Source organism: Prunus mume, linkage group LG3 (assembly GCF_029339155.1).
Source record: "Prunus mume cultivar Tortuosa linkage group LG3, ASM2933915v1, whole genome shotgun sequence".
NCBI classification, from domain to species: domain Eukaryota; kingdom Viridiplantae; phylum Streptophyta; class Magnoliopsida; order Rosales; family Rosaceae; genus Prunus; species Prunus mume.
In genome coordinates, this window is record NC_142700.1 from 3,085,085 (window position 1) to 3,107,527 (window position 22,443).

The following is a 22,443-nucleotide window of genomic DNA, read 5'->3' on the forward strand; positions in this document are numbered from 1 at the left end:
GCATTGCAGCTTCTTGAATGTTGCTCATTTCACGCCATGTTCTTCTGTAGTTTCTGTTATGTTTTGCAGTTCTTGTTTTGGCTATGCTCTTCTTTCAATTTCATGTCAAGTTGATGCATATTTTCTGGTGTATTCTCTTTTTTGCATTTTAGTGAAAGACAAACTGCATTGCAGTTTCTACCACAAACTGCATTGCAGTTTCTGTTTGCTTGTAGTTTATCTCTACTTGTCCTAATAGTATTTTCATCCCTTCTTGTTGCAGATCACAAATGGCACAAGAAATGTCACCACAAAAGGAGGAAGCTCAAAACCAACCAAAGCGAAGATTCAAAATGATGGCTCAAAAGAGTAAACCAAAGCCAAAGTCAAAGCCAAACTATGATCGGAAAGCAAAGCACCCAGACTATGTCCAATTTCGGTGCAATTGCAACGCTTTCAACAGCATCATTACGGATGTAAAAGACAAGCTCAATGAAAGGCAGAAGAAGCTTCTCAAGAACACCCCATTTTGGAACTTGATTGAGGTGTTTTACAACCGAAGGATTGACATGAATAACATGAATAAGTCAGACCTTGACTTAGTTCAGCTGCTCAAGAAGTTTGATCCAGGATACAAAGTCCTTCAACTTTGGCACCGAAGCATTCAAGATCACAGGCAATGCTGTGAGTCAGATTCTAGGACTGCCAAATGAAGGAAAATCCGTCCAACTTGTCAATGATAAGTACACTTCTACCTTCAGAATAAGGCACTTCGGATTAAAGGGAAAACCATCAAAACATAAGGTAGAAGAAGAATTACTAAAGACAATTTCCTTGGCAAACCAACCGAAGAAAGAAAAGGCCAAGGCAGAGGAAAAGAAGAAAACAAAGAAAGGAAAAGAAAAGAAAGAAGCTGAAGAAGAAGAAGAAGAAGAAGAAGAAGAAGAAGAAGTTGACTACGACAAGGAGGTGGTCAGCCTAGTATTGGTTCACCTCTGCATGACATTCCTTTTTGCCAACGCTTCATCAACTTTGCATTGGAAAGTATTTGAGCATTGTGTGAATCTAGACACACTTTCATGCTATTCTTGGGCAAGAGCTGTTTCAGCCTACATGAATGAATCCTTGGTCGCAAAAGCAAAAGCAAAAGCAAAGAAGGGTGGAGAAGGCTCTATAGGAGCTGTTTCGAGGTTGCATTATCCTAATATTGGTAAGTAAACAGTGGCTTATGCAATGCATTTTGAGTTTTAGGCAATGCAGTTTTCCTTTAGTTCAATGCAGTTTCTGTTTTATCCTAAGCAGTTTCCAACCTAATTTATGATATATCTTTCAATTTCATGTTTATGTTTTGCAGTTCTTGTTTTGGCTATGCTGATCTTTCAATTTCATGTCAAGTTGATGCATATTTTCTGGTGTATTCTCTTTTTTGCATTTTAGTGAAAGACAAACTGCATTGCAGTTTCTACCACAAATGCATTGCAGTTTCTACCACAAATGCATTGCGATTTACATTTTCTTGAATATTTCTCATTTCACCCCATGTTCTTCTGTAGTTTCATGTTATGTTTTGCAGTTCTTGTTTTGGCTATGCTGATCTTTCAATTTCATGTCAAGTTGATGCATATTTTCGGTGTATTCTCTTTTGCATTTTAGTGAAAGACAAACTGCATTGCAGTTTCTACCTTGCATTGCGGTTTCTACCACAAAGCATTGCAGTTTCTACAAAGCATTGCAGTTTCTACCTAAGCGCATTGCAGTTTACTTCTTGAATATTTCTCATTTCACCCCATGTTCTTACATAGTTTTACATTATGTTTTGCAGTTCTTGTTTTGGCTATGCTGATCTTTCAATTTCATGTCAAGTTGATGCATATTTTCTGGTGTATTCTCTTTTTTGCATTTTAGTGAAAGACAAACTGCATTGCAGTTTCTGCTTCTTGAATGTTGCTCATTTCACGCCATGTTCTTCTGTAGTTTCTGTTTTATGATATATCTTGTTTTTTGAACTGTGCAGTTTCTCTGTGTGAGAGGACAAACATAATACAACCAATCACTGGGCAAGGAGAAAGAAACTCCTGCCATTCTTAAATGGAGTCTTGTGGAACTCCACACAAGATTCAACCAAATAAAGGACTTGAATGACATCGAGGTTTGCAATTTATCGCATGTTCTACTTTAATGTATCTTGAATGTGAATCCATGCTAAATCATTCTCATTGTATGCAGGGTATTTTTAAAACTCCTAAAAAGCGAAAAACTACGGGAAGAGGAAGACACATTGACAAGGTAATTAAAATCTGTATCATGCATTGCAGTTTGTGTTTTCTACATTGCAGTTTGTATTTTATCCAATGCAGTTTTGAATCATTCAATCTCATTGTACAGGGTATTTTGAAAGCATATAAAAGGAGAAAAACTACTAGAGAAGAGGGAGTCCCTCTTGACAAGGTATAAGAATCTCTAAACAAAGAATTATGCATTGCGGTTTCCATTTCCTCCAATGCAGTGCAGTTTCTAATTAGTTTCCGTTCAATATGCAGAAAAAAGAAAAAGAAGATGAAGGACAACAAAGAGAAGCGAGGAAGCGAGAAGACCAAGGAAAACCTGATAATGCTGATCAAACTCCAGAATTAAAGAGGATGGAAAGAAGAAAATGTTTGAGAATGAAGTGGAAATGAACCTCTTGCAATTCAAGACCTCTTGGTGAAGTCCATGACGAAAATCAACTGCGCCAACGTCAAGATCCTACCTTCATTTGCCCAGAAAGATTACAAGCTGTGGAAGGATGAAATAAATGAAAGCAGTGAGAAGAAAATGAAGGAATTGTGGGATATATTTATCCAAGGAGAAAAGAGATCAAAGGATTTGGAAGCAAAGTTGGCAACATACGTAGAAAATTAGATAATGAAGAATATTTGACTGCCACCATGACAGTGGAATCTGATTCAGACTTCAGGAAATACAAAATCTAAAAAGGAGGATTGCAGAATTGGAAGGCAAGGAAACTTGTATTGACAAGGAGAAGATTGCCAAGAAAAAGGAGATTGAAGAAAAGTACAAGGTAGAAATTGAAAGCTTGTTCTCAGACCCATGATCTTTGAAATGGAGATGGATCTGCCTACAACACAACCAACACAACCAGGTTGAAGAGCAAGAAGAAGAAGAGGAAGAGAAAGAAGAAGACAAGAAAGAAGAAGAGAAGCAACAAGAAGAGAAAGAAGAAGAGAAGAAGCAAGATGCTCCAAAACTGATGTTCCTTCAAAGTACTAAAATTTGAAGAATAGAGAAAGAAAGAGGTTTCAAGCATCTTGCTATGTATACTGAAAAAATAAGAAACCAAAAAGAAGGCAAAAGGATGATGAAGAACTACCACAATTCAAGATTATCTCTTCCGAGGAGCAATCAACACAAGAGGATCCTCAAAATCGGAAGGTGGTATGCAATTCACTGCATTCAAGCTGCTTGCTTTTTTTTCTGCATTGGAAAAAGAAGATGAAGGACAACAAAGAGAAGCAGAGGAAGCAGAAGACCAAGGAAAACCTGATAATGCTGATCAAACTCCAGAATTAAAAGAGGATGGAAAGAAGAAAATGTTTGAGAATGAAGCTGGAAATGAACCTCTTGCAATTCAAGACCTCTTGGTGAAGTCCATGACAGACGAAATCAACTGTCGCCAACGTCAAGATCCTACCTTCATTTGCCCAGAAAGATTACAACTGTGGAAGGATGAAATAAATGAAGACAGTGAGAAGAAAATGAAGGAATTGTGGGATATATTTATCCAAGGAGAAAAGAGATCAAAGGATTTGGAAGCAAAGTTGGCAACATACGTAGAGAAATTAGATAATGAAGAATATTTGACTGCCACCATGACAGTGGAATCTCTGATTCGGCTTGGAAATACAAAATCTAAAAGGAGGATTGCGGAATGGAAGGCAAGGAAACTTGTATTGACAAGGAGAAGATTGCCAAGAAAAAGGAGATTGAAGAAAAGTACAAGGTAGAAATTGAAAGCTTGTTCTCAGACCCAACAGATCTTTGAAATGGAGATGGATCTGCCTACAACACAACCAACACAACCAGTTGAAGAGCAAGAAGAAGAAGAGGAAGAGAAAGAAGAAGACAAGAAAGAAGAAGAGAAGCAACAAGAAGAGAAAGAAGAAGAGAAGAAGCAAGATGCTCCAAAACTGATGTTCCTTCAAGAGTACTAAGGCTGAAGAATAGAGAAAGAAAGAGGTTTCAAGCATCTTGCTATGTATCTGAAAAAATAAGAAACCAAAAGAAGGCAAAAAAGGATGATGAAGAACTACCACAATTCAAGATTATCTCTTCCGAGGAGCAATCAACACAAGAGGATCCTCAAAATCGAAGGTGGTATGCAATTACTGCATTCAAGCTGCTTTTTTTTTACGCATTGCGCAAAAATAGAAAGCGCATTGCGATTCGCTTTCTGAAGCGAGCGCATTGCAGTTTACGGAAATCGCATTGCAGTTTCTGTTTTATCAAATGTAGTTTCTAATTAGTTTCCTTTCAATCTGCAGTTAACACAAGAGGCATCTCAGGCCCGATGCCACAAATCCAATTCCTGATCCCCCAAAAGGAAGGAGCCTTCATGATTCAATACCTGTAGGTATGCAAGAATCAAATGATGAAGATGAAGGAAAAAAAAAGCCAACAAAGAAAAAACTAGGATGGGGTCAAAAGAGGGTTTGGCAGAAAATTCCAAAGGAGGACAGGGACATAATTCAAGAATACTACTTAAGTACTCAACCTAGGTAATATCTCTATTCCAAAAGAACAACTCTTTCATCTTTTAATTACAATAAACTAAAACTAATCTTGTGAATTTCATGTATTCGAATCCGCAGTGATAGCTTTTGGGCAGGACTCGATAATGAGAAAGTGACAAACCATGATATCAAAGATATTGTATGGGACCTGGAACTGTCACAAAACGTAAGTATAAAATACTAATTCTATAACACACACTGCACTGCATTTTTTATTTGTGCTACCTATATTACCCGTTAATAATTCCATTTTTCTCCAATCAATGTGAAACAGGTTATTGAGGCCTATATCCAAATAGAGGAGGAGAAAATAGGGCCCATGCAGACAGATAGTCCACAGTACATGTCTACATGGACTTGGGTAAGAATTATTTTGAAAATTCAAAGTTGTTTAAACAGACACGGCACTGCAGTTTTCGAAAAATATATACTAACAAATTGCCATTCAATGATGGCAGGCTTACATGCAAACCTTTCTAGAACCAAATTGGCATAGGGCCCTGTATGAACACTTACTTGAAAAACTCGGGAAATGCAATGTTCTCTTCTTCCCGATCATTTCAAGTTCTGAGTTCCACTTTACACTTCTCACATTTCACAAAATGGAACGAAAGTGGAGACACTACAATCCACTTAGATCGTTGGGATCTAGAAAAGAAGAAAGGTGTATTGACATTGCTCAAAATTTTGTAAGTGGAATGAAACTGTCTTAATTTCTCGCACAAACACAAGCAGCTGCAATGCAGTTTACGTATTATAAATCTTGCTTAATTTCGGACCAAAACTATAATATGCAATGCAATCTGATTACCATTTCTTTTTCTCTTTTTTTCTTCTTCTTTAAACAGGTTAATATTGTGGAAGGGTGGCTAGAATATATCAGACCACAAGCACAAGAGTTCTTAGAAACTAAAACAATACCAAAACTTGTGAAGCAAAAAGAAGGCCCCCTACACCTGCACAGGTTGATTTGTCCCCAAATGAAGAACTCACTCTAAATTGGATTCTGCAAAATCCATATCAGTTTCCATTTGAGGATGACACAGAATGTGCTCAACAAAATTCGTCTTCGTAAGAATTGTGTCTACTCAACCATTCATTACAATTTGAAATCATTCAAAACCAAAAGCTAATCTCGTATTCATTTGCAGGTTGGATTGCGGCATGTTCGTCATGTTCTACATGGATAAAATAGCACAAGGACAGCCCATTCCAAAAAATGTGGACAAGAATTTCATGAATGAATATCGAGCACAATATGTCACAAAACTCCTACACCACAAACACTGTGTAATTAATCGTCTCTAGTGATTTGCCTTTCGTTAACTCAAGACAATATGTATCTTAATTCTTGTGGATGTTTGTAAATATTTCTAGTTATGGTATATAAGAACATATTTCCTATACATATAAACTGTAATATAATCTTGGAACAGGATGCAACAAAACGAAGGGAAACAACAAAGCGCTTTGAATTTTCTGGTCAAATCGCAACAAATTAAAGCTGCGGTCTTTCGTCTCGAACAATTATTACGAAATTGAAATATCGAACAAGAAACGCGCAGCTTTCAATCAAAATCGCGCTTGCTCAAAAGGTAAAGGCATAATCAAAGTACTAAAACTAATATCAAATCACATTTAAGTAGGTCAGTTGTAACATTCCAATATACTTGCAAAATTATTCAAATTGAATTATCGAACAAGAAACGCTGCATTTGGTCTCGAACAAGCGCATTGCAGTTTACGGTCTCGAACAAGAAATGCTGTCAAAATCTGCACTTCTGCTCAAAAGGTAAAGGCATAATCAAAGTACTAAAACTAATATCAAATCACATTTAAGTAGGTCAGCAGTTGTAACATTCCAATATACTTGCAAAAATTATTCTGAAATTGAATTATCGAACAAGAAATCGCTGCATTCGGTCTCAACAAGAAATCTGCTATGGTCAAAATCTGCACCTTCTTTGCTCGAAAGGTAAAGGCATAATCAAAGTACTAAAACTAATATCAAAACACATTTAAGTAGGTCAGCAGTTGTAACATTCCAATATACTTGCAAAAATTATTCTGAAATTGAAATATCGAACAAGAAACTGCGCTGCGATTTCTGGTCAAAATCTGCACTGCTGCTCAAAAGGTAAAGGCATAATCAAAGTACTAAAACTAATATCAAATCACAACATAGACTAGCAAAAAATATTCTGAAATTGAATTATGGGACAAGTTCTGTTCAAAATCTGCAACAAATAAACAGAAACTGCATGCGGTTTACGCAACAAAATCTGCTCAAATCTGAAAACAAGCATTCAATGGCAGTCAAAAACGAATATCCACTCATGAAACAATTGTATAATTTTCATTAACTTCAAAAAACAATCATAATATCCAATTAGAAGCTGTGTAGCCAATTAAAAGCAACTAAGGCTGCAATGCAGAAACCGACTATACATTCACTAAACCATATCTAACGTAAGCAATCGTCAACTGAGAAGTAATGTTCATATCACAGACCTTGCAAGTCTTCCTATTATGCCCAGTAACACTACACCGACTGCATTTCAATGGCCTTTTAAATTCACCAAAAGCTTTGATCCTCTTTGTTGGTGGTCTTCCTGGCCTCTTTGTAATTGGCGGAAGCACAAATCCAACAAAGCTAGTGCTGCCCAAGCCTTTCCCAATATCGGAATAGGAAAAATAGGACTCTCATAGGCTTTTCGAAAGAAGTCAGTCCTATAGTAACACTCCACGTAATCATAAATTGAATCTTTCTTTGCTAGAATTGCAGCTACCGCATGCGTGCAAGGAAACCCGTCAATTTGCCAAAGACGGCAAGAACAAGTCCTTTGCTCAAGATCAACCATCACAGAATAATCAGCAAATACTTCAAAAACAGTGAAACTAGAACGACGAACTACCCAAGTCCTACCGGCCTCCGCATTTTCCCACAGTCTAGTTTCCATCTCCGGACACAAAATTGTTGTCCACTTCTCCGCTTCAATTAAATGTCGTTGAGAATTCAATACCATCAATTTCTGTCGAATCCCTTCTATCAAAGGTAGCACCGGCAAATCTCGAAACACACCAACCCAATTATTAAATGACTCCGCTAAACTATTTGCCATCTCCCCATACCGCATTCCTTTGAAATATGCGTTCGCATAGTGATCTCTAGACAAATCAGATATAAATGTCTTCACTTTCGAACTCCCAACAATCACCAACTCCTCCATTGCTACCGTAAACTCTTCCTCTGTAACAGTATATGCGCACCTACTAAATAAATTGATAACACGATCCTGGAGCAATTTCCCATAACCTGACTTCGGGTACTTCGATATCAAATTCTGTTTGAGGTGATAGCTTATAGAATGAGGCCATCCAGGAAACACAAACCCCGTTGCATTTAACAAACCTTGATTGCGATCCGAAAAAAAGGTCACCACTCTCCCCATCGGTAGCAAAATAGAAGCCAAATGTTGAAGAAACCAAGTCCAATTCTCCTCTGTCTCAGAATCAACAACTCCAAAAGCTAGAGGATAAAACCCTGCAAAACAAAACCAAGAGCACAAGTATAAGCAAAAAAGGGAAATTGCAGTGCAGTTTTTGAAAACAAATCTGCTCAAATTTGAAAGGAAACCAAAAGGCAAAACCATGATCCAAGTACTAAAACTAAATTTAAAACACATTTAAGTTCATGAGCAGTTGCAACATTCCCACAGACATAAAAAAATTACTAAGAAAATCGAATTATGAAACAAGAAACTGCAATGCGTTTCTGCTAAAAATTGCAACAAATGGAATCTGCAATACATTACAGATAACCATACCTTGATTTCCATTCTTTAAGCACAGAAAGCTGCCCCTTGTACTTGCTCTTCAAAAACGTAGCATCAACGAACAACAAGGGTATGCAATATTGAAATCCAGCAATGCAACCGCCAAACGACACAAAAAACCGTCTAAAGCGATTAATTCCAGCTTCACATTCAAGAGTGCAGAGAGAACCAGGGTTAGTTTCCTTTACGGCGTCCGCATACCACACTAACTCGTTGAAGGACTTCGACTCATCACCGTGAACGTTCAATTTAGCTAACTCTTTGCCAAACCATGCATGGTAGTATGAAATGTCTATACCATAATAATCTTTGAACTCGTGTATAATCTCAACTGGCTTCGGCTCTGGTTTTGCACGAATTCTGTCCACAATGAGGGAGGACACCACACGAGACTTCATCATCTTACTCTTTGATTCCCGTATCCGACCCACACATGTATGCACATTATTTAATGTCCGAATTACAAAACAGCCAGTAGCTTCACAACGAGAAGCATAAACACGCCAGCTACAACCCTCCAATTTCTTATTCGAACAAATAGCAACCACCCGCTTCTTGTCATTGCCGGCATATAAAAAATTAAATCCTACTTCAAGAGCGTACTTGCACAATTTCAAACGGAACTCCTCTGCACCACCGTCAAACTTCTGCCCTACATGATGTATGTACGTCTCCCACTCATTCGACAACAAAGGCTTAGCACTTGCTCTCTTCGACCTGCCCAAAAATTCATTTCTGTCTTCGACAGTACTAGAACACGACGACTCGCCCTTTTCACATGCTATCAACTCCTTATTTGCACAAAAATCACCACTATATTCACTGCTCCCGCATAAATCCTTCACTAAAATATCAACACTCTTCTCATTTGATACAAACAAAAATGACCTCATCATGTCCAAATCGCTATCCGTTTCTAGAAAACAACTCGGATAAGGGCAGCGAATACCGTAACGTAAAACAACCCAACTGCAAACCCTTAAACCTTAGACACAAAGTCTTCAAAATATCAACCATGGATGACTCTGATGAAACTGAAAACATAATGGTTTCCGACTTATATGTGCACTTGGCAATGACACACACCTCCATTAGCCTTGAAAATGCAAACAAAACAACAAACAAAAACAGAAAACAATTTAAATCAGTAAATAATGTACATGAGCAGTTGTAAAATTCCAATAGACTTCCAAATATTAGTCTGAAATCGAATTATGAAACAAGAAACTGCAATGCGAGTTTACTGCCAAAGTACTAAAACTAATATCAAAACACATTTAAGTAGGTCAGCAGTTGTAACATTCCAATATACTTGCAAAAATTATTCTGAAATTGAATTATCGAACAAGAAAGCTGCTGCGATTTGGTCTCGAACAAGAAAGCACCGCATTTACGGTCAAATCTGCCTTCTTTGCTCAAAAGGTAAAGGCATAATCAAAGTACTAAAACTAATATCAAATCACATTTAAGTAGGTCAGCAGTTGTAACATTCCAATATACTTGCAAAAATTATTCGAAATTGAATTATCGAACAAGAAGCGCAGCTGCTTTACGGTCTCAACAAGCTGCAGATTTAGTCAAAATCTGCACTTGCTCAATAGGTAAAGGCATAATCAAAGTACTAAAACTAATATCAAATCACATTTAAGTAGGTCAGCAGTTGTAACATTCCAATATACTTGCAAAAATTATTCTAAAATTGAATTATCGAACAAGAAACTGCGCTTTACGGTCTCAACAAGCTATGACAGATGTAGTTTATGACAGAAAATCAAAACAATTCGAATAGAAACCAAAAGGAAACCACGATAAAAGTACTAAAACTAAATTCCATAAACATACAAGTCGACATAATCGAAAACAGGTTCTAAAGTACTCATACCTCAAAACTTAGGACTGCCAAAAATCTCCACAACCAAACAGCACTTAAAATCAAATCGATCACGAAACGAAGAATATAGGGTTTAGCATTGAACGCCATACAAGATCGCGCCGCAAAATCGAGCCACAAAGCGAGCTCGAAAAACCCGAACTAAAGAGAACAAATCACCCAAAGCGCGGTCATTGACAAAGATGAAAATCGAGCAGCGTAGCGAGAAAAGGAAGGCGAAAAAGCGAAGAAAATAAAAGCAAAACCTACAAGAAAATTGAGCTCCAATGGCGAACCCACTCGAAGCGAAGAAGAAAGCGAGCGAAAGAGAAGAACTCGCGCGTCGTTTAAGCGTTGAGAGGCAAAAGCGTCATTTAATTTGTAGGTTTACAGATGGGCGGCTTTTTAAGAGAAAAGGGTAGAATTGTCTTTTTATTTGACATTTTTAAAACGAATCTGGGCCAGCCTTGGGCCTAATCTAAAATAGCTATTTTTTATTGAGTATTAAAACCCAAACTAAAATACCTAATATCTCACTTCCTAATTAGTAAACTTAATTATGTCTAATACCTAATTTTCCTGTTTATAAATGGGTTTTGAGTGTGTGTAATGATGAGTTTTGGGTGTGTTTATATGTTTAAATAGTGTTTGGATTTTTTTATAATTTCAACCCCCATTTTGGGTGTTTTAGTGAAACTCCCCATAATGAAAGTAACATTATTCATTATGATTTCAATTTGCCGAAAGCTTATGCTGTCGACTCTTTTGGTCAGGGCAGTCGAAATCAATACAATACAACAGAAGTGGATAGGTGCTGCTAAGACCTACAAGTTGGTTTTGCATGGCTGTGCTCTCTTTTCTTTTTGGGACATTTTGGAAAAAGCAAAAGGAGAGAAAAAACTTTAAAAGAAGCAAAATGGACAAAAATGTCCTTATTTATTTTTAGATTTCTAAGGAATCCAATACATTTGTATGTCTTTGATTTGAAAGTTGAGTGGTTTTTTGTCTTTTTTGAAAAAGCTTTGGCTTTTTCCAAAAGTGAAATTTTTTTTATGTCTAAAACCTAAAAAACCTTTTCTTTTTCCCTTATACTTCAGTGGGAAAGTGAATTTTGCTATTTATCTTGGAATTCCAAATTTTATTGGCTTTTTTTTTTTTTTTTTTTGGGATATCAGAGCTAATCTTTCTCGTTAAGATTTGGCAATGGGATTGAGTCACTGTCAGCTTTTATATATTCCCTATTTGATTGGATAAATCATATTTTAGAGCAGGTGAAGTTGTTCCTTTTTATCTTTTTTTTTTTGACATTTACTAATCCACCAAAAAAAAAAAAAAAACCTGAAAAAAGAAAGAAGAATACTCTCGCATCTTGACTTCAATGCCGGACATACAGCGTTACATGATGATGTTCATGTAATAAAATTGCAGCCTTATCTTCTTTTATTTTTTTGGTTACAAACTATGAAGGAAAAAAGTTTGGGACTGATAAAGAGTCTCCTCGGATATAAAGTTTCCTTTTTAACTTTTTAGCAGCAACTATTTCCCCATCTATCTTCACCAATTTACTAATCCAGTCTTTTTTATTTGTTTTTCTATTGTATAATTATCACTCCTTTAACAAGAATAACTTGCATGTCACGGATATAACATTGTTTTGCTATTCTTTTTCAATTATGTTTCGTTATGTGAAATCATGACGGAATATGATTGATTGGGATAGTAAATCAATGATATCCCAAGTTTTTCTTCCCTTTAACGGCCTAACGTTATATCTAAAACATAAGATGCTGATTATCTTGAGTAGTGAGCATACACATAACACCATGCACAACCATCCCTTTAATTATCTTCTATCTAAAAGGTGGCATCCAATTCAAATAGGAATCTGGTCGATGGTAGTGGATGCGCTCTTTATACCTTCCTTGGTCGACTTGTCTTTCCCTTCTCTCCCACCAAAGACTAGCAATACTTGATTACTATTGAACCTATAATCCACACGACTTGTTTTTCTCTTAGATTATCATCCTTTACTGCTCTTCCAATACACCAATCAAGTTTTAACATGTTATATAGCACCGTCAATGTGGTTTGCAATTTATTATGAAGAGGCAAAGTGACAACGAGTCGAACTCTAATCATAAGTGGAAATATTTATAACTTTTAAAAAATATTATAAAATACAAGTGATTGTCTAAACTACAAAAGGGAGGAGAGTTTTTCTTTTACACACACACACAAACAAAGTGTCACGGAATTTTGAACTTGAGACCACTAATATACAAGTTAATGTCTTTTTCCATTGAGTTACAGCCCATTAACATAACTCTAATCAAAATGAAATTTGCAAAAATCTTGTATACACAGAGTAATGATCCTCTTCATACACATATATAATGTAAAAATGTGAGTTCATTGTAATCCTAAATTTGTGAGGCATACGAACTAACTCTTTTTATAGATGTTAAAATTTAACCTTTCCAAACGAAAATTGCAAAAAAAAAAAACTTTAATCTTTTCTTTTTCATACCTTATATCCTAAGACTTTATTTATTTATTATAAAGATACTTGTTATTATTTATTTTTATAAAGTTAAAAGGCACTTTCTTTTGGCAAATAATGGGTAAACAATCCGGACAAAAAACAAGAAGAAAAGGAAAAATAAAAGAGGGTAAATTGGACACCGACCTATCCCCATTTGAAGATAGGGAAGCTATAAAGCCCTTCCAACAAAATCATTCCTCTAACTCTTTACTACCCGCGTTCGCATTCGCGCATTACTTTCACTAGAAATCACTCATCCTACAGAAGAGAGAGAGAGCCCTCAGTCCAACACAAATCCACAAAAGAAAGAAGTGTGTGTGGATTGGAAATTGGCATCAAACACTTTGAGGAGGTAAGCATCTCTTTTTGGGTCGAATATTTCACTTTCCCTTTCTATTTTAGCTTTCTCGCTTCACCCCTCTGCTTGCTGCCAAACCCTTTCAAGCCTTTGCGATCCCATTTCTCTTTGGACAGTCGGAAGAAAATAAGTTCCGATTAACTGCTTTACTCTTTCTCATATCAATTTGGGTTTGCTTGCTTCTGATTATAGAGGTTCACTCTCGTTCATATAATTAGTTTCCTTTAAGTTAAATTAATTTAACGAATTTGGTCTCAACTTTTGGTGATTTTTCGTGATTGTTATTCGGAATTCAGGTTTTTTTTTGGTTTTGTTTTATGTACTTTCCAACGAAGTCTACCTGAAGATTTATTGATTTTAATACGGTTGTGTGTGTTTTGTTGAATTATTGAGGGCTTCTGGGAATCTGAGGTGGGACTGTAAAGTCAGTGCTTGGTGTTTCTGTTTAAAGCTCAAAAAATGTTGATGGGTTTTTGATATTCTGAGATGGGTTTGTGTTTGATTTGTGAATTGTAGGGTTTAAGAAGTGAAAGCGGGGGCGGGGTTTGTGATGAGGAAGGGTTCCAAGAGTAATTGCAAGTCTGCTTCTCATAAGCTTTTCAAGGACAAAGCAAAGAACCGTGTGGATGACTTGCAGGGAATGTTCATGGACCTCCTATTCGCCAGAAAGGAGAGCCGCTCCACTGATGCTATCCTCCTTGAAGAACAAGTCCATCAGATGCTGCGCGAATGGAAAGCCGAGCTAAATGAGCCCTCACCAGCTTCTTCCTTGCAGCAAGTTAGCATCATGATCCTATACAATATACATATATTTTTTGAGTGCGTATGTGGAATGAGATATTTAACTACAAGTTTGTGTATCGACATATGTGATTGGATGTAATACATCAACTTGTGGAATATCTTGGTTATGCTTTTGTTTGAAAAGTTGTGGTTGTAAAATTGTGGTGTTTATCGGTAAATATAGGGCGGCAGTCTTGGTTCTTTCTCTTCAGACATTTGCCGGCTGTTGCAGCTTTGTGAAGAGGAAGATGATGCCACTAGTCCATTAGCTGCACCGAAGCCCGAGCCTAATGATCAAAATTTGCAAGTTGGAGAAAGTTTGGTCTTTCATGAGGTTGTCTTCCCCTCTTCTTCTTTCTTTTCTTAACTGTTAAAAAAATCCTTTATGGGGGTTTTGGTTCATTTTTGCTGTCTATCCTATCTATAAGATTTATAATTTTTCATTTCCTTGAAATGAAATGTCAATCAGTTTGTATATGAGCACTCACCGGTTATTGTAAACAACATATTTCAGGGATTTACTGTGAATCAGGGGCAACATGAACTTGGCTTCCCATTGGCTGATCAGTGCAAAAGCTCCCCTTCGGGAGTTCACAATGCTGCTGCTAACAATTTGGAAGGGGCTAATCATTTGGACTATCATCAGTATGAATTGCATCAAGAGTTTGAGCACAACTTCTATACTTGTTTTAATAGCACAGCTTTGAGTGGGGAAGATGCGTTGCCTCATGTTTCTACTTATCTACCAAGTATTTGCCCTCCACCCTCTGCTTTCTTGGGCCCGAAATGTGCACTTTGGGATTGCCCAAGGCCTGCTCAAGGATTGGACTGGTGGCAAGACTACTGCAGTAGCTTTCATGCTGCTTTAGCATTGAATGAAGGACCACCTGGCATGGGTCCGGTCCTTAGACCTGGGGGCATTGGCCTGAAGGATGGCCTACTTTTTGCTGCTCTTAGTGCGAAGGCACAAGGAAAAGATGTAGGTATTCCTGAGTGTGAGGGAGCTGCTACTGCAAAGTCTCCATGGAATGCACCTGGTAAGTGCATTGTTTTTTTTTATTTTTTATACTGTTTTTAATCTTTGAGTTGTGAAAATTCTATAGAAGTCATGAGTTTCTTTCACTGTGAATTTTATCTGATCAATCTTTGTGATTTCAGAACTCTTTGATCTTTTGGTTCTTGAGGGCGAGATAATTAGGGAGTGGCTCTTTTTTGATAAGCCTCGAAGAGCTTTTGAGAGTGGTAACAGAAAGCAGAGGTCATTGCCAGATTACAATGGACGAGGTTGGCATGAGTCGAGGAAGCAAGTGATGAATGAATTTGGAGGGCTGAAGAGATCCTACTATATGGATCCTCAACCCCTGAACCATTTTGAGTGGCACCTTTACGAATATGAGATCAACAAGTGTGATGCTTGTGCCTTGTATAGATTGGAACTGAAACTTGTTGATGGGAAGAAGAATTCCAAGGGGAAGCTAACTAATGAGTCAGTAGCTGATCTGCAGAAGCAGATGGGAAGGCTTTCTGCCGAGTTCCCCTCGGATAACAAGCGCTGTGTCAAGGGCAGGGCCAAAGCTAATGAGAAGGTTGGTGTTGGAAATGTCTATTACACTCCAAATCGAGGGGCAACAACAAATGGGACATTTGACTATGGGATTGGTGCACCATACGACTATCTTGTCGAAAATGTCAACGGCTACTATCTAACTTAACTGAAAGAAGTTTGATGGGCGTGAATAAGCTGCATGCCCATCCTTAGTTGATAGTTTATATTAAGCGGCGGCGGGGGTCATGCATTTTCACTTCACTTGTCAAGGGTCTTCCGTTTTCTTCCACTCCAAAGTCAAGCTCATTTTTTGCTCTATGGACATACTGTGAATAGCTCATCCTCCCACGGAATGCCGCCTTAGACTGTTCTGGACGCTGGAGCATATTCTAACTTCTGCTCAGTACACTTTTATAACTAATTGTCACCGAAGCTGGAATAGGTTGGATGGAACACCATTGCCACAATTATTCTATCTTGGTCTTGGTTTTCAAACATTTATGCAAATTGTGTAGACGGTATGTCGTCCTTGAATGGTATATATCTGCAATATGACCCTTCTATCTATTTATGTACTTTGTTCTTTTATCCTCCTTTAAATTTTAAAACAATCACTCAGAAATCTGATGCAATCGCAGCGACAGGATAACGGGATCATGCATAAACCGAAAGCTTAGAGTTGAGAGTTTGGCATCAAAACGATGATGACGTACGGCTATGCTGACCGTAATAACTTAGCATTTAAAAGGAAACAAATGCATTTCCCGTGACAAATAATAAGTGAAACATTTGCATTAGAGAGGGGAGGGCTACAATTCTCATAAGCGGGCTGCATGCATCACCATCACATAGAAGTTACATAGTGATATTTTGCATTACGTAGGGATTGGAATCTCTAAAGATTTTAAAGAGCATGACAAGCATGGTTTCAAAATGGATTAGTAAATTATTCAATACAAACTGATTTCGCCCGAAATAGTGAAGCTCCCGTCAACCTGGCTTTCTCCTAAGCACCGTCACCATCATCTTCGAGGTTGTTAACTCTCTCACATTCATCGATCCATTCACTGTAGCTGCAGAGTTGCAACTTTTGCATGAGTAAAAATAGCCGCAGAGTTAAAACTCTCACATAAATGAGTGTGTGAAAGAGATGGAGAGAGAGAGATTACTTACACATCTATTGGTTCAGATAAAGCTGCGAATACAAGAAGAAAATCCGAATTGGTTATAAAAAAAAAAAAAAAACTGCATATATTTCTAAGAAATTACATTGTCATAACAAGTTTCTAGGGCAGACATAGGTAGAATATATGGCAACACAAAACTCATAATCTGATCCTGAAATGAGGGTCTTTCAGTGATTCGCCATGCCCCCCCTTAAGCTAAATGCTTCACCTATCAAACCTTAGGGAGACTAGAATGAGTTGCCTGGGCCCTAGCCTAGACTTACTAAGAGTTTAAATTGCTCCCGTAGGATAGTAGGGCAAATAAACTACATTAGTGCGATTTGGCTAGTGGTATCGCCCTTCATATAATTTTCAACCAGGTCAACTGATGCCAGCATCACCACTACGGAAACGAAATTTCCTTAGTCCTTTTTCTGTGAAACAAAGACAAGCTTTTTCCGCCCTCCATCACACATTTCCCTGTTTGAGACTGCTTTCCAGTAGCCCAGTCCCCGATTGGAGCCATGGTTTACCCGGCAGTGCTTCATATCCTCCTTAGCCAAAGTGAATCAGTGATTAAAGGTGGCTAAACCCAATATCATCCCACAGGCTGTGTTTTGACTATCCCAAATTTCCAGTGACAAACATTATCTAGTTAAAAATCGAGTCCAACGAAAAGGAATATAAGATTTCAAAATACATAAACAAGCATTAATCTGCCAAAGGTACCAAGTGTTGAACAGACCTGTGATAGTAGTGCTGAAGCTCTCTTGGCATATTCTGCAAGAAGCTTCCCCAATCAAGTTCTTCATGTCACTGAGATAAGATAAACAATAAAATTGAGTTACATGACTAGAAAATCCAGAATCTTGACACTAAATATGAACCTCCCAAACTGATTCTGGGCTATGCATTCCTTTACATACGGTTAAACAGACTCATAAATCAGACATGGGATTGAATAAAATGCTCACATGCGGCATTCAACACTGGTGCCATGGCTGCAGAAGGGACAGCTGAAGACGGTGTCAAGCTTGTCCATCCGCTTCTTAGGAGGCGGCTTTGCCGATGACTTCCTCTTCCCCATTGCTCAAATCCTTTCTCTAATGTCAATATCTCATCATTAATGGAAGAAAGTTAGTGCTTAAACAAGAATGTTGCTAATTCCACCTCTAATTCACAGCCACAGCCAAGCATTTCAGCCTTTTACAATGGCTCAGCATAATCTCATCCCATAATTGAACATAAAAATAAAAATAAAAAAAAAAAAAATAAGAAATGCAAAATTTGTTACGATTACGTTCGACACAAAATTAGCACAAACATACCCCAAAAAAAAAAAAAAATCCACATGTAAACTCAGATAATTTTTAATAAATATAATCAGTCCAATGGCAAAATTTGCTTTCTTTGCTTCTGAAAATTTAAACCCTACACTACCAGATTATGGTTCACAAAGAAGAAAAAAGAAAAGCGAAAATTTCATACGATCACTTCCCAAATTTTGTTATTTTTTTTTTGTTTTCTTCATCCAGAACAAGAAACACATAAAGTTTCGGAATTTTATTTTAAAAATATTACCTAAAGTGTATATAAGAACTGCTTTTCCTTTTTCCTCTTCGTTTCTCGGCAACCAAACAGGTGTAAACATGCAGAAATTGCATCAATCAATTCCCAAAGAAACCGTTAACAAAAGAAAGAAGGAAAAACTTACGGAAATCGATGAAGAACCAGCCGACTTGTTAACTATTGTTGCAGATTTTGGATATCGAAGTGTTCCCCTCCCCCTGTGAATTAGAAACGCTTTAAAATGTGCCAAGGAGAACCAAGCGGTTCAAGCGGGAACCGAAACGACGTCGTGCCGTTTCGTACTTAGGATCCGATTAAATTAAACCCGACCCAAATATAGCCCATAAATCACTATCCCTAACCTCTCTACCACAACGTTCATAAACCCTAAAGCCGTGTTCAGAGCTCAAACTCACTAATGGCGTCCATTCAATCCGTCTTTCTCTACAATCCTCTGCTTCCCTTAAGACCTCGTCATTCTCTTTCCACTAAAACCCTCGGAACCCCTCGAAATCTCCATTTTACCCTCGCCCGTTCTACTAAGAAAGATGTCCCATTTACAGAGCAAGAGGTCCTCCAAGCCGTGGCCGAGTCCGACGAGAGAGTCCTTCCCGGAGTAAGGACGTACGAGAACGACTCGGCTTGTCTCGCTTTAGTCGGCGCCGTCGACTTCGAGCAGGCTCTGACGGCAGCTGCAGCCGATGGAGGACAAGCCGCCGACGAGCATATCAGCTCGGGCATGCCAGCTATGGTTGTGGAGACCTTGTTCCCGGGCCATTCGGACCCCCACAGCACAGTCTCGACCCGGCTGGTCAGTTCATTTATATCTATAATTTTGTTTCTCATTAAAAGCATGCCATGTCCTTTTGATTTTTTCTTCTCTGAATGGCTGGTTTGAAATTGACATTTTTACAGTTTCTGCCTGCTAGAAAAGTTAAAGAAAAAGCTGGTAAACTGAGAAGGTCCATCACAGAAGATATGCTGTCAACCGCTACGTCCAGAAACATACTTTCCATGACATTTAGACAAGTGGTGTTACAACTGCTTTGGAACTTCGAACTGGTTGTCTTTCGACCTGGAACAGAAAGGAATATGGAGGATCTGGAGAACCCAAGAGAGGTTTGTCTTTGTTATTTATTTGTAATGGTTTCTGCTTAAGGAATTTTACACCTGCATGACTTTCTTGTAAAATGTAATATCATAATAATCTCTGTCCTGCAGGTGCCATGTGATACTGATAGGTTCAGTTCTCTTATGCATTTCGTATCAGCAGGTCCCTCCATCCTTCACCCTTAGTTCATCGGATGAACGGATTATGTCTGTGCTCGCAGAAGTTGTGTGCATATCTGCTCTTGAAAACACTAAAAGACAATTTCTTGAAGATTTCATGGGCAAAACTGAAAGTAATCTGGTCCGCTGGTTCCGAAAGCCTAAAAGGACTGTATCAAAAGATTCCTCAGTTGTCATGTACAAACTATTTGAAGATGAGATAGTTGAAAATGCCAAGAGTCTGCTGAAGAATTTTAATTTAACAAAGGGAAGTTTTAAGCCTGTAAAAACAAAATCCAAGTACCATCGATGGACACCAACTGCACTCTCTAAATTGGAAAAGATTGGTGGTCCTGAGTTTAGTTCTTGGACTAGTGAGCATGTTCCTGCTTACCGGCTACAGATTGATGCTAATCAACATAAAGATGTGAAATTTGAAGGCTGGAGAAAATCTGCAGAAAATTGGTGTGAAGTTTTTTTGACACACTCCCAAATGGTACTTTTTTCTTTCCTTGTCGTCAGTCTTCTTGCTTTCAGTGTTTCTTGTCATGGTCTCTGTAATTTGGATACTGAAGACATGCTAAACATGTTAAGTGTCCATGTAATGAGGTTTCTAGTTCAAATCTATATGAAATAGAATGATGATGTACGTGATAAAGAATTTTCATTCTCCCCTCCTCTCATTCCTATAATAGGAGTTTATTTATGATAGAGCCACGTTAACTATTGCTTCTTTAGCATTTAAGTGTAGTGTAACTTAATCTCAGTCGTGAACTATTGATTTATGGAATATTAAGACTCTGGTTTACAAAATTTGTAGGTTGGATTGGCGGACATAATAGATATGTATTACGAAGATCTTTACACAATGCCGGATAAGCAACTATCATGTGGTGTTGTTGCAAATTCCACTAATTTGTCAAATAAGAAGGTACTTGAGTGCATATGTTTTCTTTATCTCTTGGTTAAGTTAATCATTTAAGACCTGAAGCATGCATGTGAAGATTTTTGTAAAACAAATGTAAAAGTTTGTTATTAGATCTGTTCTCAACCCAGATTGCAATTGCTGCAGGTATGTCTGGGACCCTTTGATCAATTGAGTTCAGATTGGATAATGAATTTGAAATCGGTGCGATGCTAACTGGTTACGTTTATTTCAGATGGGCTCTTTCTTGTTAAGAATGCTATCTGTCACCCTTGCAAGTGGAATTTTTCTCATTACAATCAGTGCCCTTGGCCAACTTGGTTTTCCCTATCCACATAAAGGTGCAAAGTATTTGAGAGAAGACAGGTCTTTTCCATCATCTGAAGTTGATGGTGCACTATATCAGTCAGTGGATGCTGTGAAGGTATGTATGCACGAAAGGATGATATTATCATGTCAACCAAATCGAAAATATTTTGGATTATGTAATAAACTTATCTATAATTAGTTTGTGAACAATTTTCACTGGAGGCTTCCAAAAATGGGAGAATGAGAAGCAGGTTGCATATGAAATGAAAAATAAAGATTTACCTTTTCGCCTCATCTTTCTCTACTTCTTAATTGGTCTGAGAAAAATATGAATTTGGGACTTTATTTGGACAGTTGGAAGCATTTTGCGTCTCACTTGTCAAAAAGATAAAAGATGCCCTGGGTTGGCCGGGTGAGATCAAGATGGAAACAGATGTGGGTGCTTGGACTGGTAAAGTCCCAAATTACTTGAGGATGGTAGTTGATTCGTCCAACAGGGAAGACATGTCATCTTTTTCTTCCTCTTCAGAGAAAATTGATGAAGACTTGAAAGCATCAGCACAAGATATCGCTAGTTATCAGGTAACTTGTGTGTAGAAGTTTACTTTCATGTGTTTTTTCAGCCACCATTCAATCTGGTTCTCTTTCTCCTTCACAATTATTTCTAAGATATTGTGACCACCTATATGGAGAAATGTCTTATAGGTTACATCTTTAGGATGCTGGTGTACCATATCATTGCCATCATGTGGTATTTGGGAAAATCATGATCATGTAGCTCTCAGCTTATTACTCTATTGTTAATTATCCTCCTTGTACCTTTTCAATGTTTTTAACATTTCTGCATACTCTTTGGAAAAATTTAGGTGGTTCTGTCAACCGACGGTAAGATAGTGGGCTTCCAACCTTTGAGCAGTGTGGCTGTTAACCATTGGGCTGCCAATCCCTTAGCAAAAGAATTATACAGAGGGCGAAAACTTTCACCTGGTAAGTGCTAGCTGTTTTTGTAATATATTATTATTGTGTTATTAGCTGCCACTAACCTTTGAGATTGTCTCAAATAGGTTTAACAGAACCGGGTCTTAAGGTCCAGCGTCCAAATGAGGTTGCTGTCATAGAGTTGTTGATGTCAGTAAAGCCAGATGCCTGTTTTGCTTTGGCCAGGCCAGTTCGATAATTATCGTCTGGTAATTGCGCATAAGGATGAGCATGCACATCTTGGTGATGCCACTGGCACTGCATGTGGTTTGGCACCTGCAGTGTGGAGTTTTAGATCTTGGAGCATCTTTGAGATATATCAAGTGGTGCAAACCAGAATGTTCACCCCTCTTTGAGATATTGGAACTCTCGTCAAGAACAAAACGTCAAAAAGTTAGCTGTGTATCATCATCTTAGAAAAGGAAGAGTCAATGTTCAATTCTTTCTCAATATATGTTTACGAACTTGAAAAAAAAGAATTTGATTAAGAAGATCGTTTGTCACACATAACAAAAGAAATTGG

General features: G+C 37.8%; 5 protein-coding genes, 1 long non-coding RNA gene and 1 pseudogene across 10 annotated transcripts; 4 read left to right on the forward strand and 3 right to left on the reverse strand.

The window, feature by feature from the left end:
• The first annotated feature begins 3,416 nt into the window (after nt 1-3,416).
• On the forward strand, nt 3,417-5,482 carry LOC103337701 (uncharacterized). The gene is made up of 5 exons (XM_089048074.1): nt 3,417-3,979; nt 4,542-4,754; nt 4,848-4,935; nt 5,044-5,130; nt 5,228-5,482. The coding sequence occupies exons 1-5, from the start codon at nt 3,417-3,419 to the stop codon at nt 5,480-5,482; spliced, it is 1,206 nt and encodes a 401-aa protein (XP_088904200.1).
• A 231-nt stretch (nt 5,483-5,713) lies between these two features.
• Nucleotides 5,714-6,162, forward strand: LOC148918415 (uncharacterized). Its single transcript, XR_016125547.1, has 2 exons — nt 5,714-5,840; nt 5,921-6,162. It is a non-coding gene; the product is annotated as an uncharacterized LOC148918415 (long non-coding RNA).
• Nucleotides 6,163-7,211: 1,049 nt separating this feature from the next.
• LOC148918416 (uncharacterized) lies at nt 7,212-8,306 on the reverse strand (annotated as a pseudogene).
• Nucleotides 8,307-8,580: 274 nt separating this feature from the next.
• LOC148918417 (uncharacterized) lies at nt 8,581-9,501 on the reverse strand. Its single transcript, XM_089048075.1, has one exon. The coding sequence runs from the start codon at nt 9,499-9,501 to the stop codon at nt 8,581-8,583; it is 921 nt and encodes a 306-aa protein (XP_088904201.1).
• Nucleotides 9,502-13,205: 3,704 nt separating this feature from the next.
• VOZ1 (vascular plant one zinc finger protein) lies at nt 13,206-16,292 on the forward strand. Of its 2 annotated transcripts, none has more exons than XM_008247144.3 (5): nt 13,206-13,369; nt 13,892-14,153; nt 14,343-14,492; nt 14,673-15,195; nt 15,317-16,292. In XM_008247144.3, the coding sequence occupies exons 2-5, from the start codon at nt 13,926-13,928 to the stop codon at nt 15,868-15,870; spliced, it is 1,455 nt and encodes a 484-aa protein (XP_008245366.1). In that variant the 5' UTR covers nt 13,206-13,369; nt 13,892-13,925; the 3' UTR covers nt 15,871-16,292. The 2 variants fall into 2 exon arrangements, with proteins under 2 accessions (XP_008245366.1, XP_008245367.1); XM_008247145.2 differs by having other exon boundaries at nt 13,365-13,569.
• Nucleotides 16,293-16,444: 152 nt separating this feature from the next.
• LOC103343491 (transcription elongation factor 1 homolog) lies at nt 16,445-18,725 on the reverse strand. Of its 3 annotated transcripts, none has more exons than XM_089047917.1 (5): nt 18,585-18,725; nt 17,845-17,973; nt 17,616-17,686; nt 16,878-16,899; nt 16,445-16,777 (listed from the first exon to the last, which is right to left on the reverse strand). In XM_089047917.1, exons 2-5 carry the CDS (start codon nt 17,955-17,957, stop codon nt 16,711-16,713), a joined length of 273 nt encoding a protein of 90 aa, XP_088904043.1. In that variant the 5' UTR covers nt 17,958-17,973; nt 18,585-18,725; the 3' UTR covers nt 16,445-16,710. The 3 variants fall into 3 exon arrangements, with proteins under 3 accessions (XP_088904043.1, XP_016652554.1, XP_088904044.1); XM_016797068.2 differs by having other exon boundaries at nt 17,845-17,986; nt 18,585-18,696; XM_089047918.1 differs by having other exon boundaries at nt 17,845-17,971; nt 18,452-18,592.
• A 132-nt stretch (nt 18,726-18,857) lies between these two features.
• Nucleotides 18,858-22,439, forward strand: LOC103343490 (deneddylase). 2 transcript variants are annotated; one of them, XM_016797067.2, is made up of 8 exons: nt 18,858-19,250; nt 19,355-19,558; nt 19,710-20,204; nt 20,529-20,639; nt 20,869-21,057; nt 21,297-21,524; nt 21,809-21,929; nt 22,007-22,439. In XM_016797067.2, the coding sequence occupies exons 1-8, from the start codon at nt 18,858-18,860 to the stop codon at nt 22,117-22,119; spliced, it is 1,854 nt and encodes a 617-aa protein (XP_016652553.1). In that variant the 3' UTR covers nt 22,120-22,439. The 2 variants fall into 2 exon arrangements, with proteins under 2 accessions (XP_016652553.1, XP_008245368.1); XM_008247146.3 differs by having other exon boundaries at nt 19,713-20,204.
• Nucleotides 22,440-22,443: the final 4 nt, after the last annotated feature.

Bases quoted from the DNA above. Each gene is read 5' to 3' on its own strand.
- LOC103337701 (XM_089048074.1), top strand. From the start codon at position 3,417: ATGCAATTCACTGCATTCAAGCTGCTTGCTTTTTTTTCTGCATTGGAA. The intron at 4,755-4,847 runs GTAATATCTCTA...TCGAATCCGCAG, and splicing joins TACTTAAGTACTCAACCTAG to TGATAGCTTTTGGGCAGGAC. The intron at 5,131-5,227 runs GTAAGAATTATT...CAATGATGGCAG, and splicing joins ACATGTCTACATGGACTTGG to GCTTACATGCAAACCTTTCT.
- LOC148918417 (XM_089048075.1), bottom strand. From the start codon at position 9,501: ATGATGAGGTCATTTTTGTTTGTATCAAATGAGAAGAGTGTTGATATT.
- VOZ1 (XM_008247144.3), top strand. From the start codon at position 13,926: ATGAGGAAGGGTTCCAAGAGTAATTGCAAGTCTGCTTCTCATAAGCTT. The intron at 14,154-14,342 runs GTTAGCATCATG...CGGTAAATATAG, and splicing joins CAGCTTCTTCCTTGCAGCAA to GGCGGCAGTCTTGGTTCTTT. The intron at 15,196-15,316 runs GTAAGTGCATTG...TTGTGATTTCAG, and splicing joins GTCTCCATGGAATGCACCTG to AACTCTTTGATCTTTTGGTT.
- LOC103343491 (XM_089047917.1), bottom strand. From the start codon at position 17,957: ATGGGGAAGAGGAAGTCATCGGCAAAGCCGCCTCCTAAGAAGCGGATG. The intron at 16,900-17,615 runs GTCTGTTCAACA...TTGTATTCGCAG, and splicing joins CTTCAGCACTACTATCACAG to CTTTATCTGAACCAATAGAT. The intron at 16,778-16,877 runs GTAAGTAATCTC...GCAACTCTGCAG, and splicing joins TTATCTGAACCAATAGATGT to CTACAGTGAATGGATCGATG.
- LOC103343490 (XM_016797067.2), top strand. From the start codon at position 18,858: ATGGCGTCCATTCAATCCGTCTTTCTCTACAATCCTCTGCTTCCCTTA. The intron at 21,058-21,296 runs GTATGTATGCAC...TTATTTGGACAG, and splicing joins AGTCAGTGGATGCTGTGAAG to TTGGAAGCATTTTGCGTCTC. The intron at 21,525-21,808 runs GTAACTTGTGTG...GGAAAAATTTAG, and splicing joins AAGATATCGCTAGTTATCAG to GTGGTTCTGTCAACCGACGG.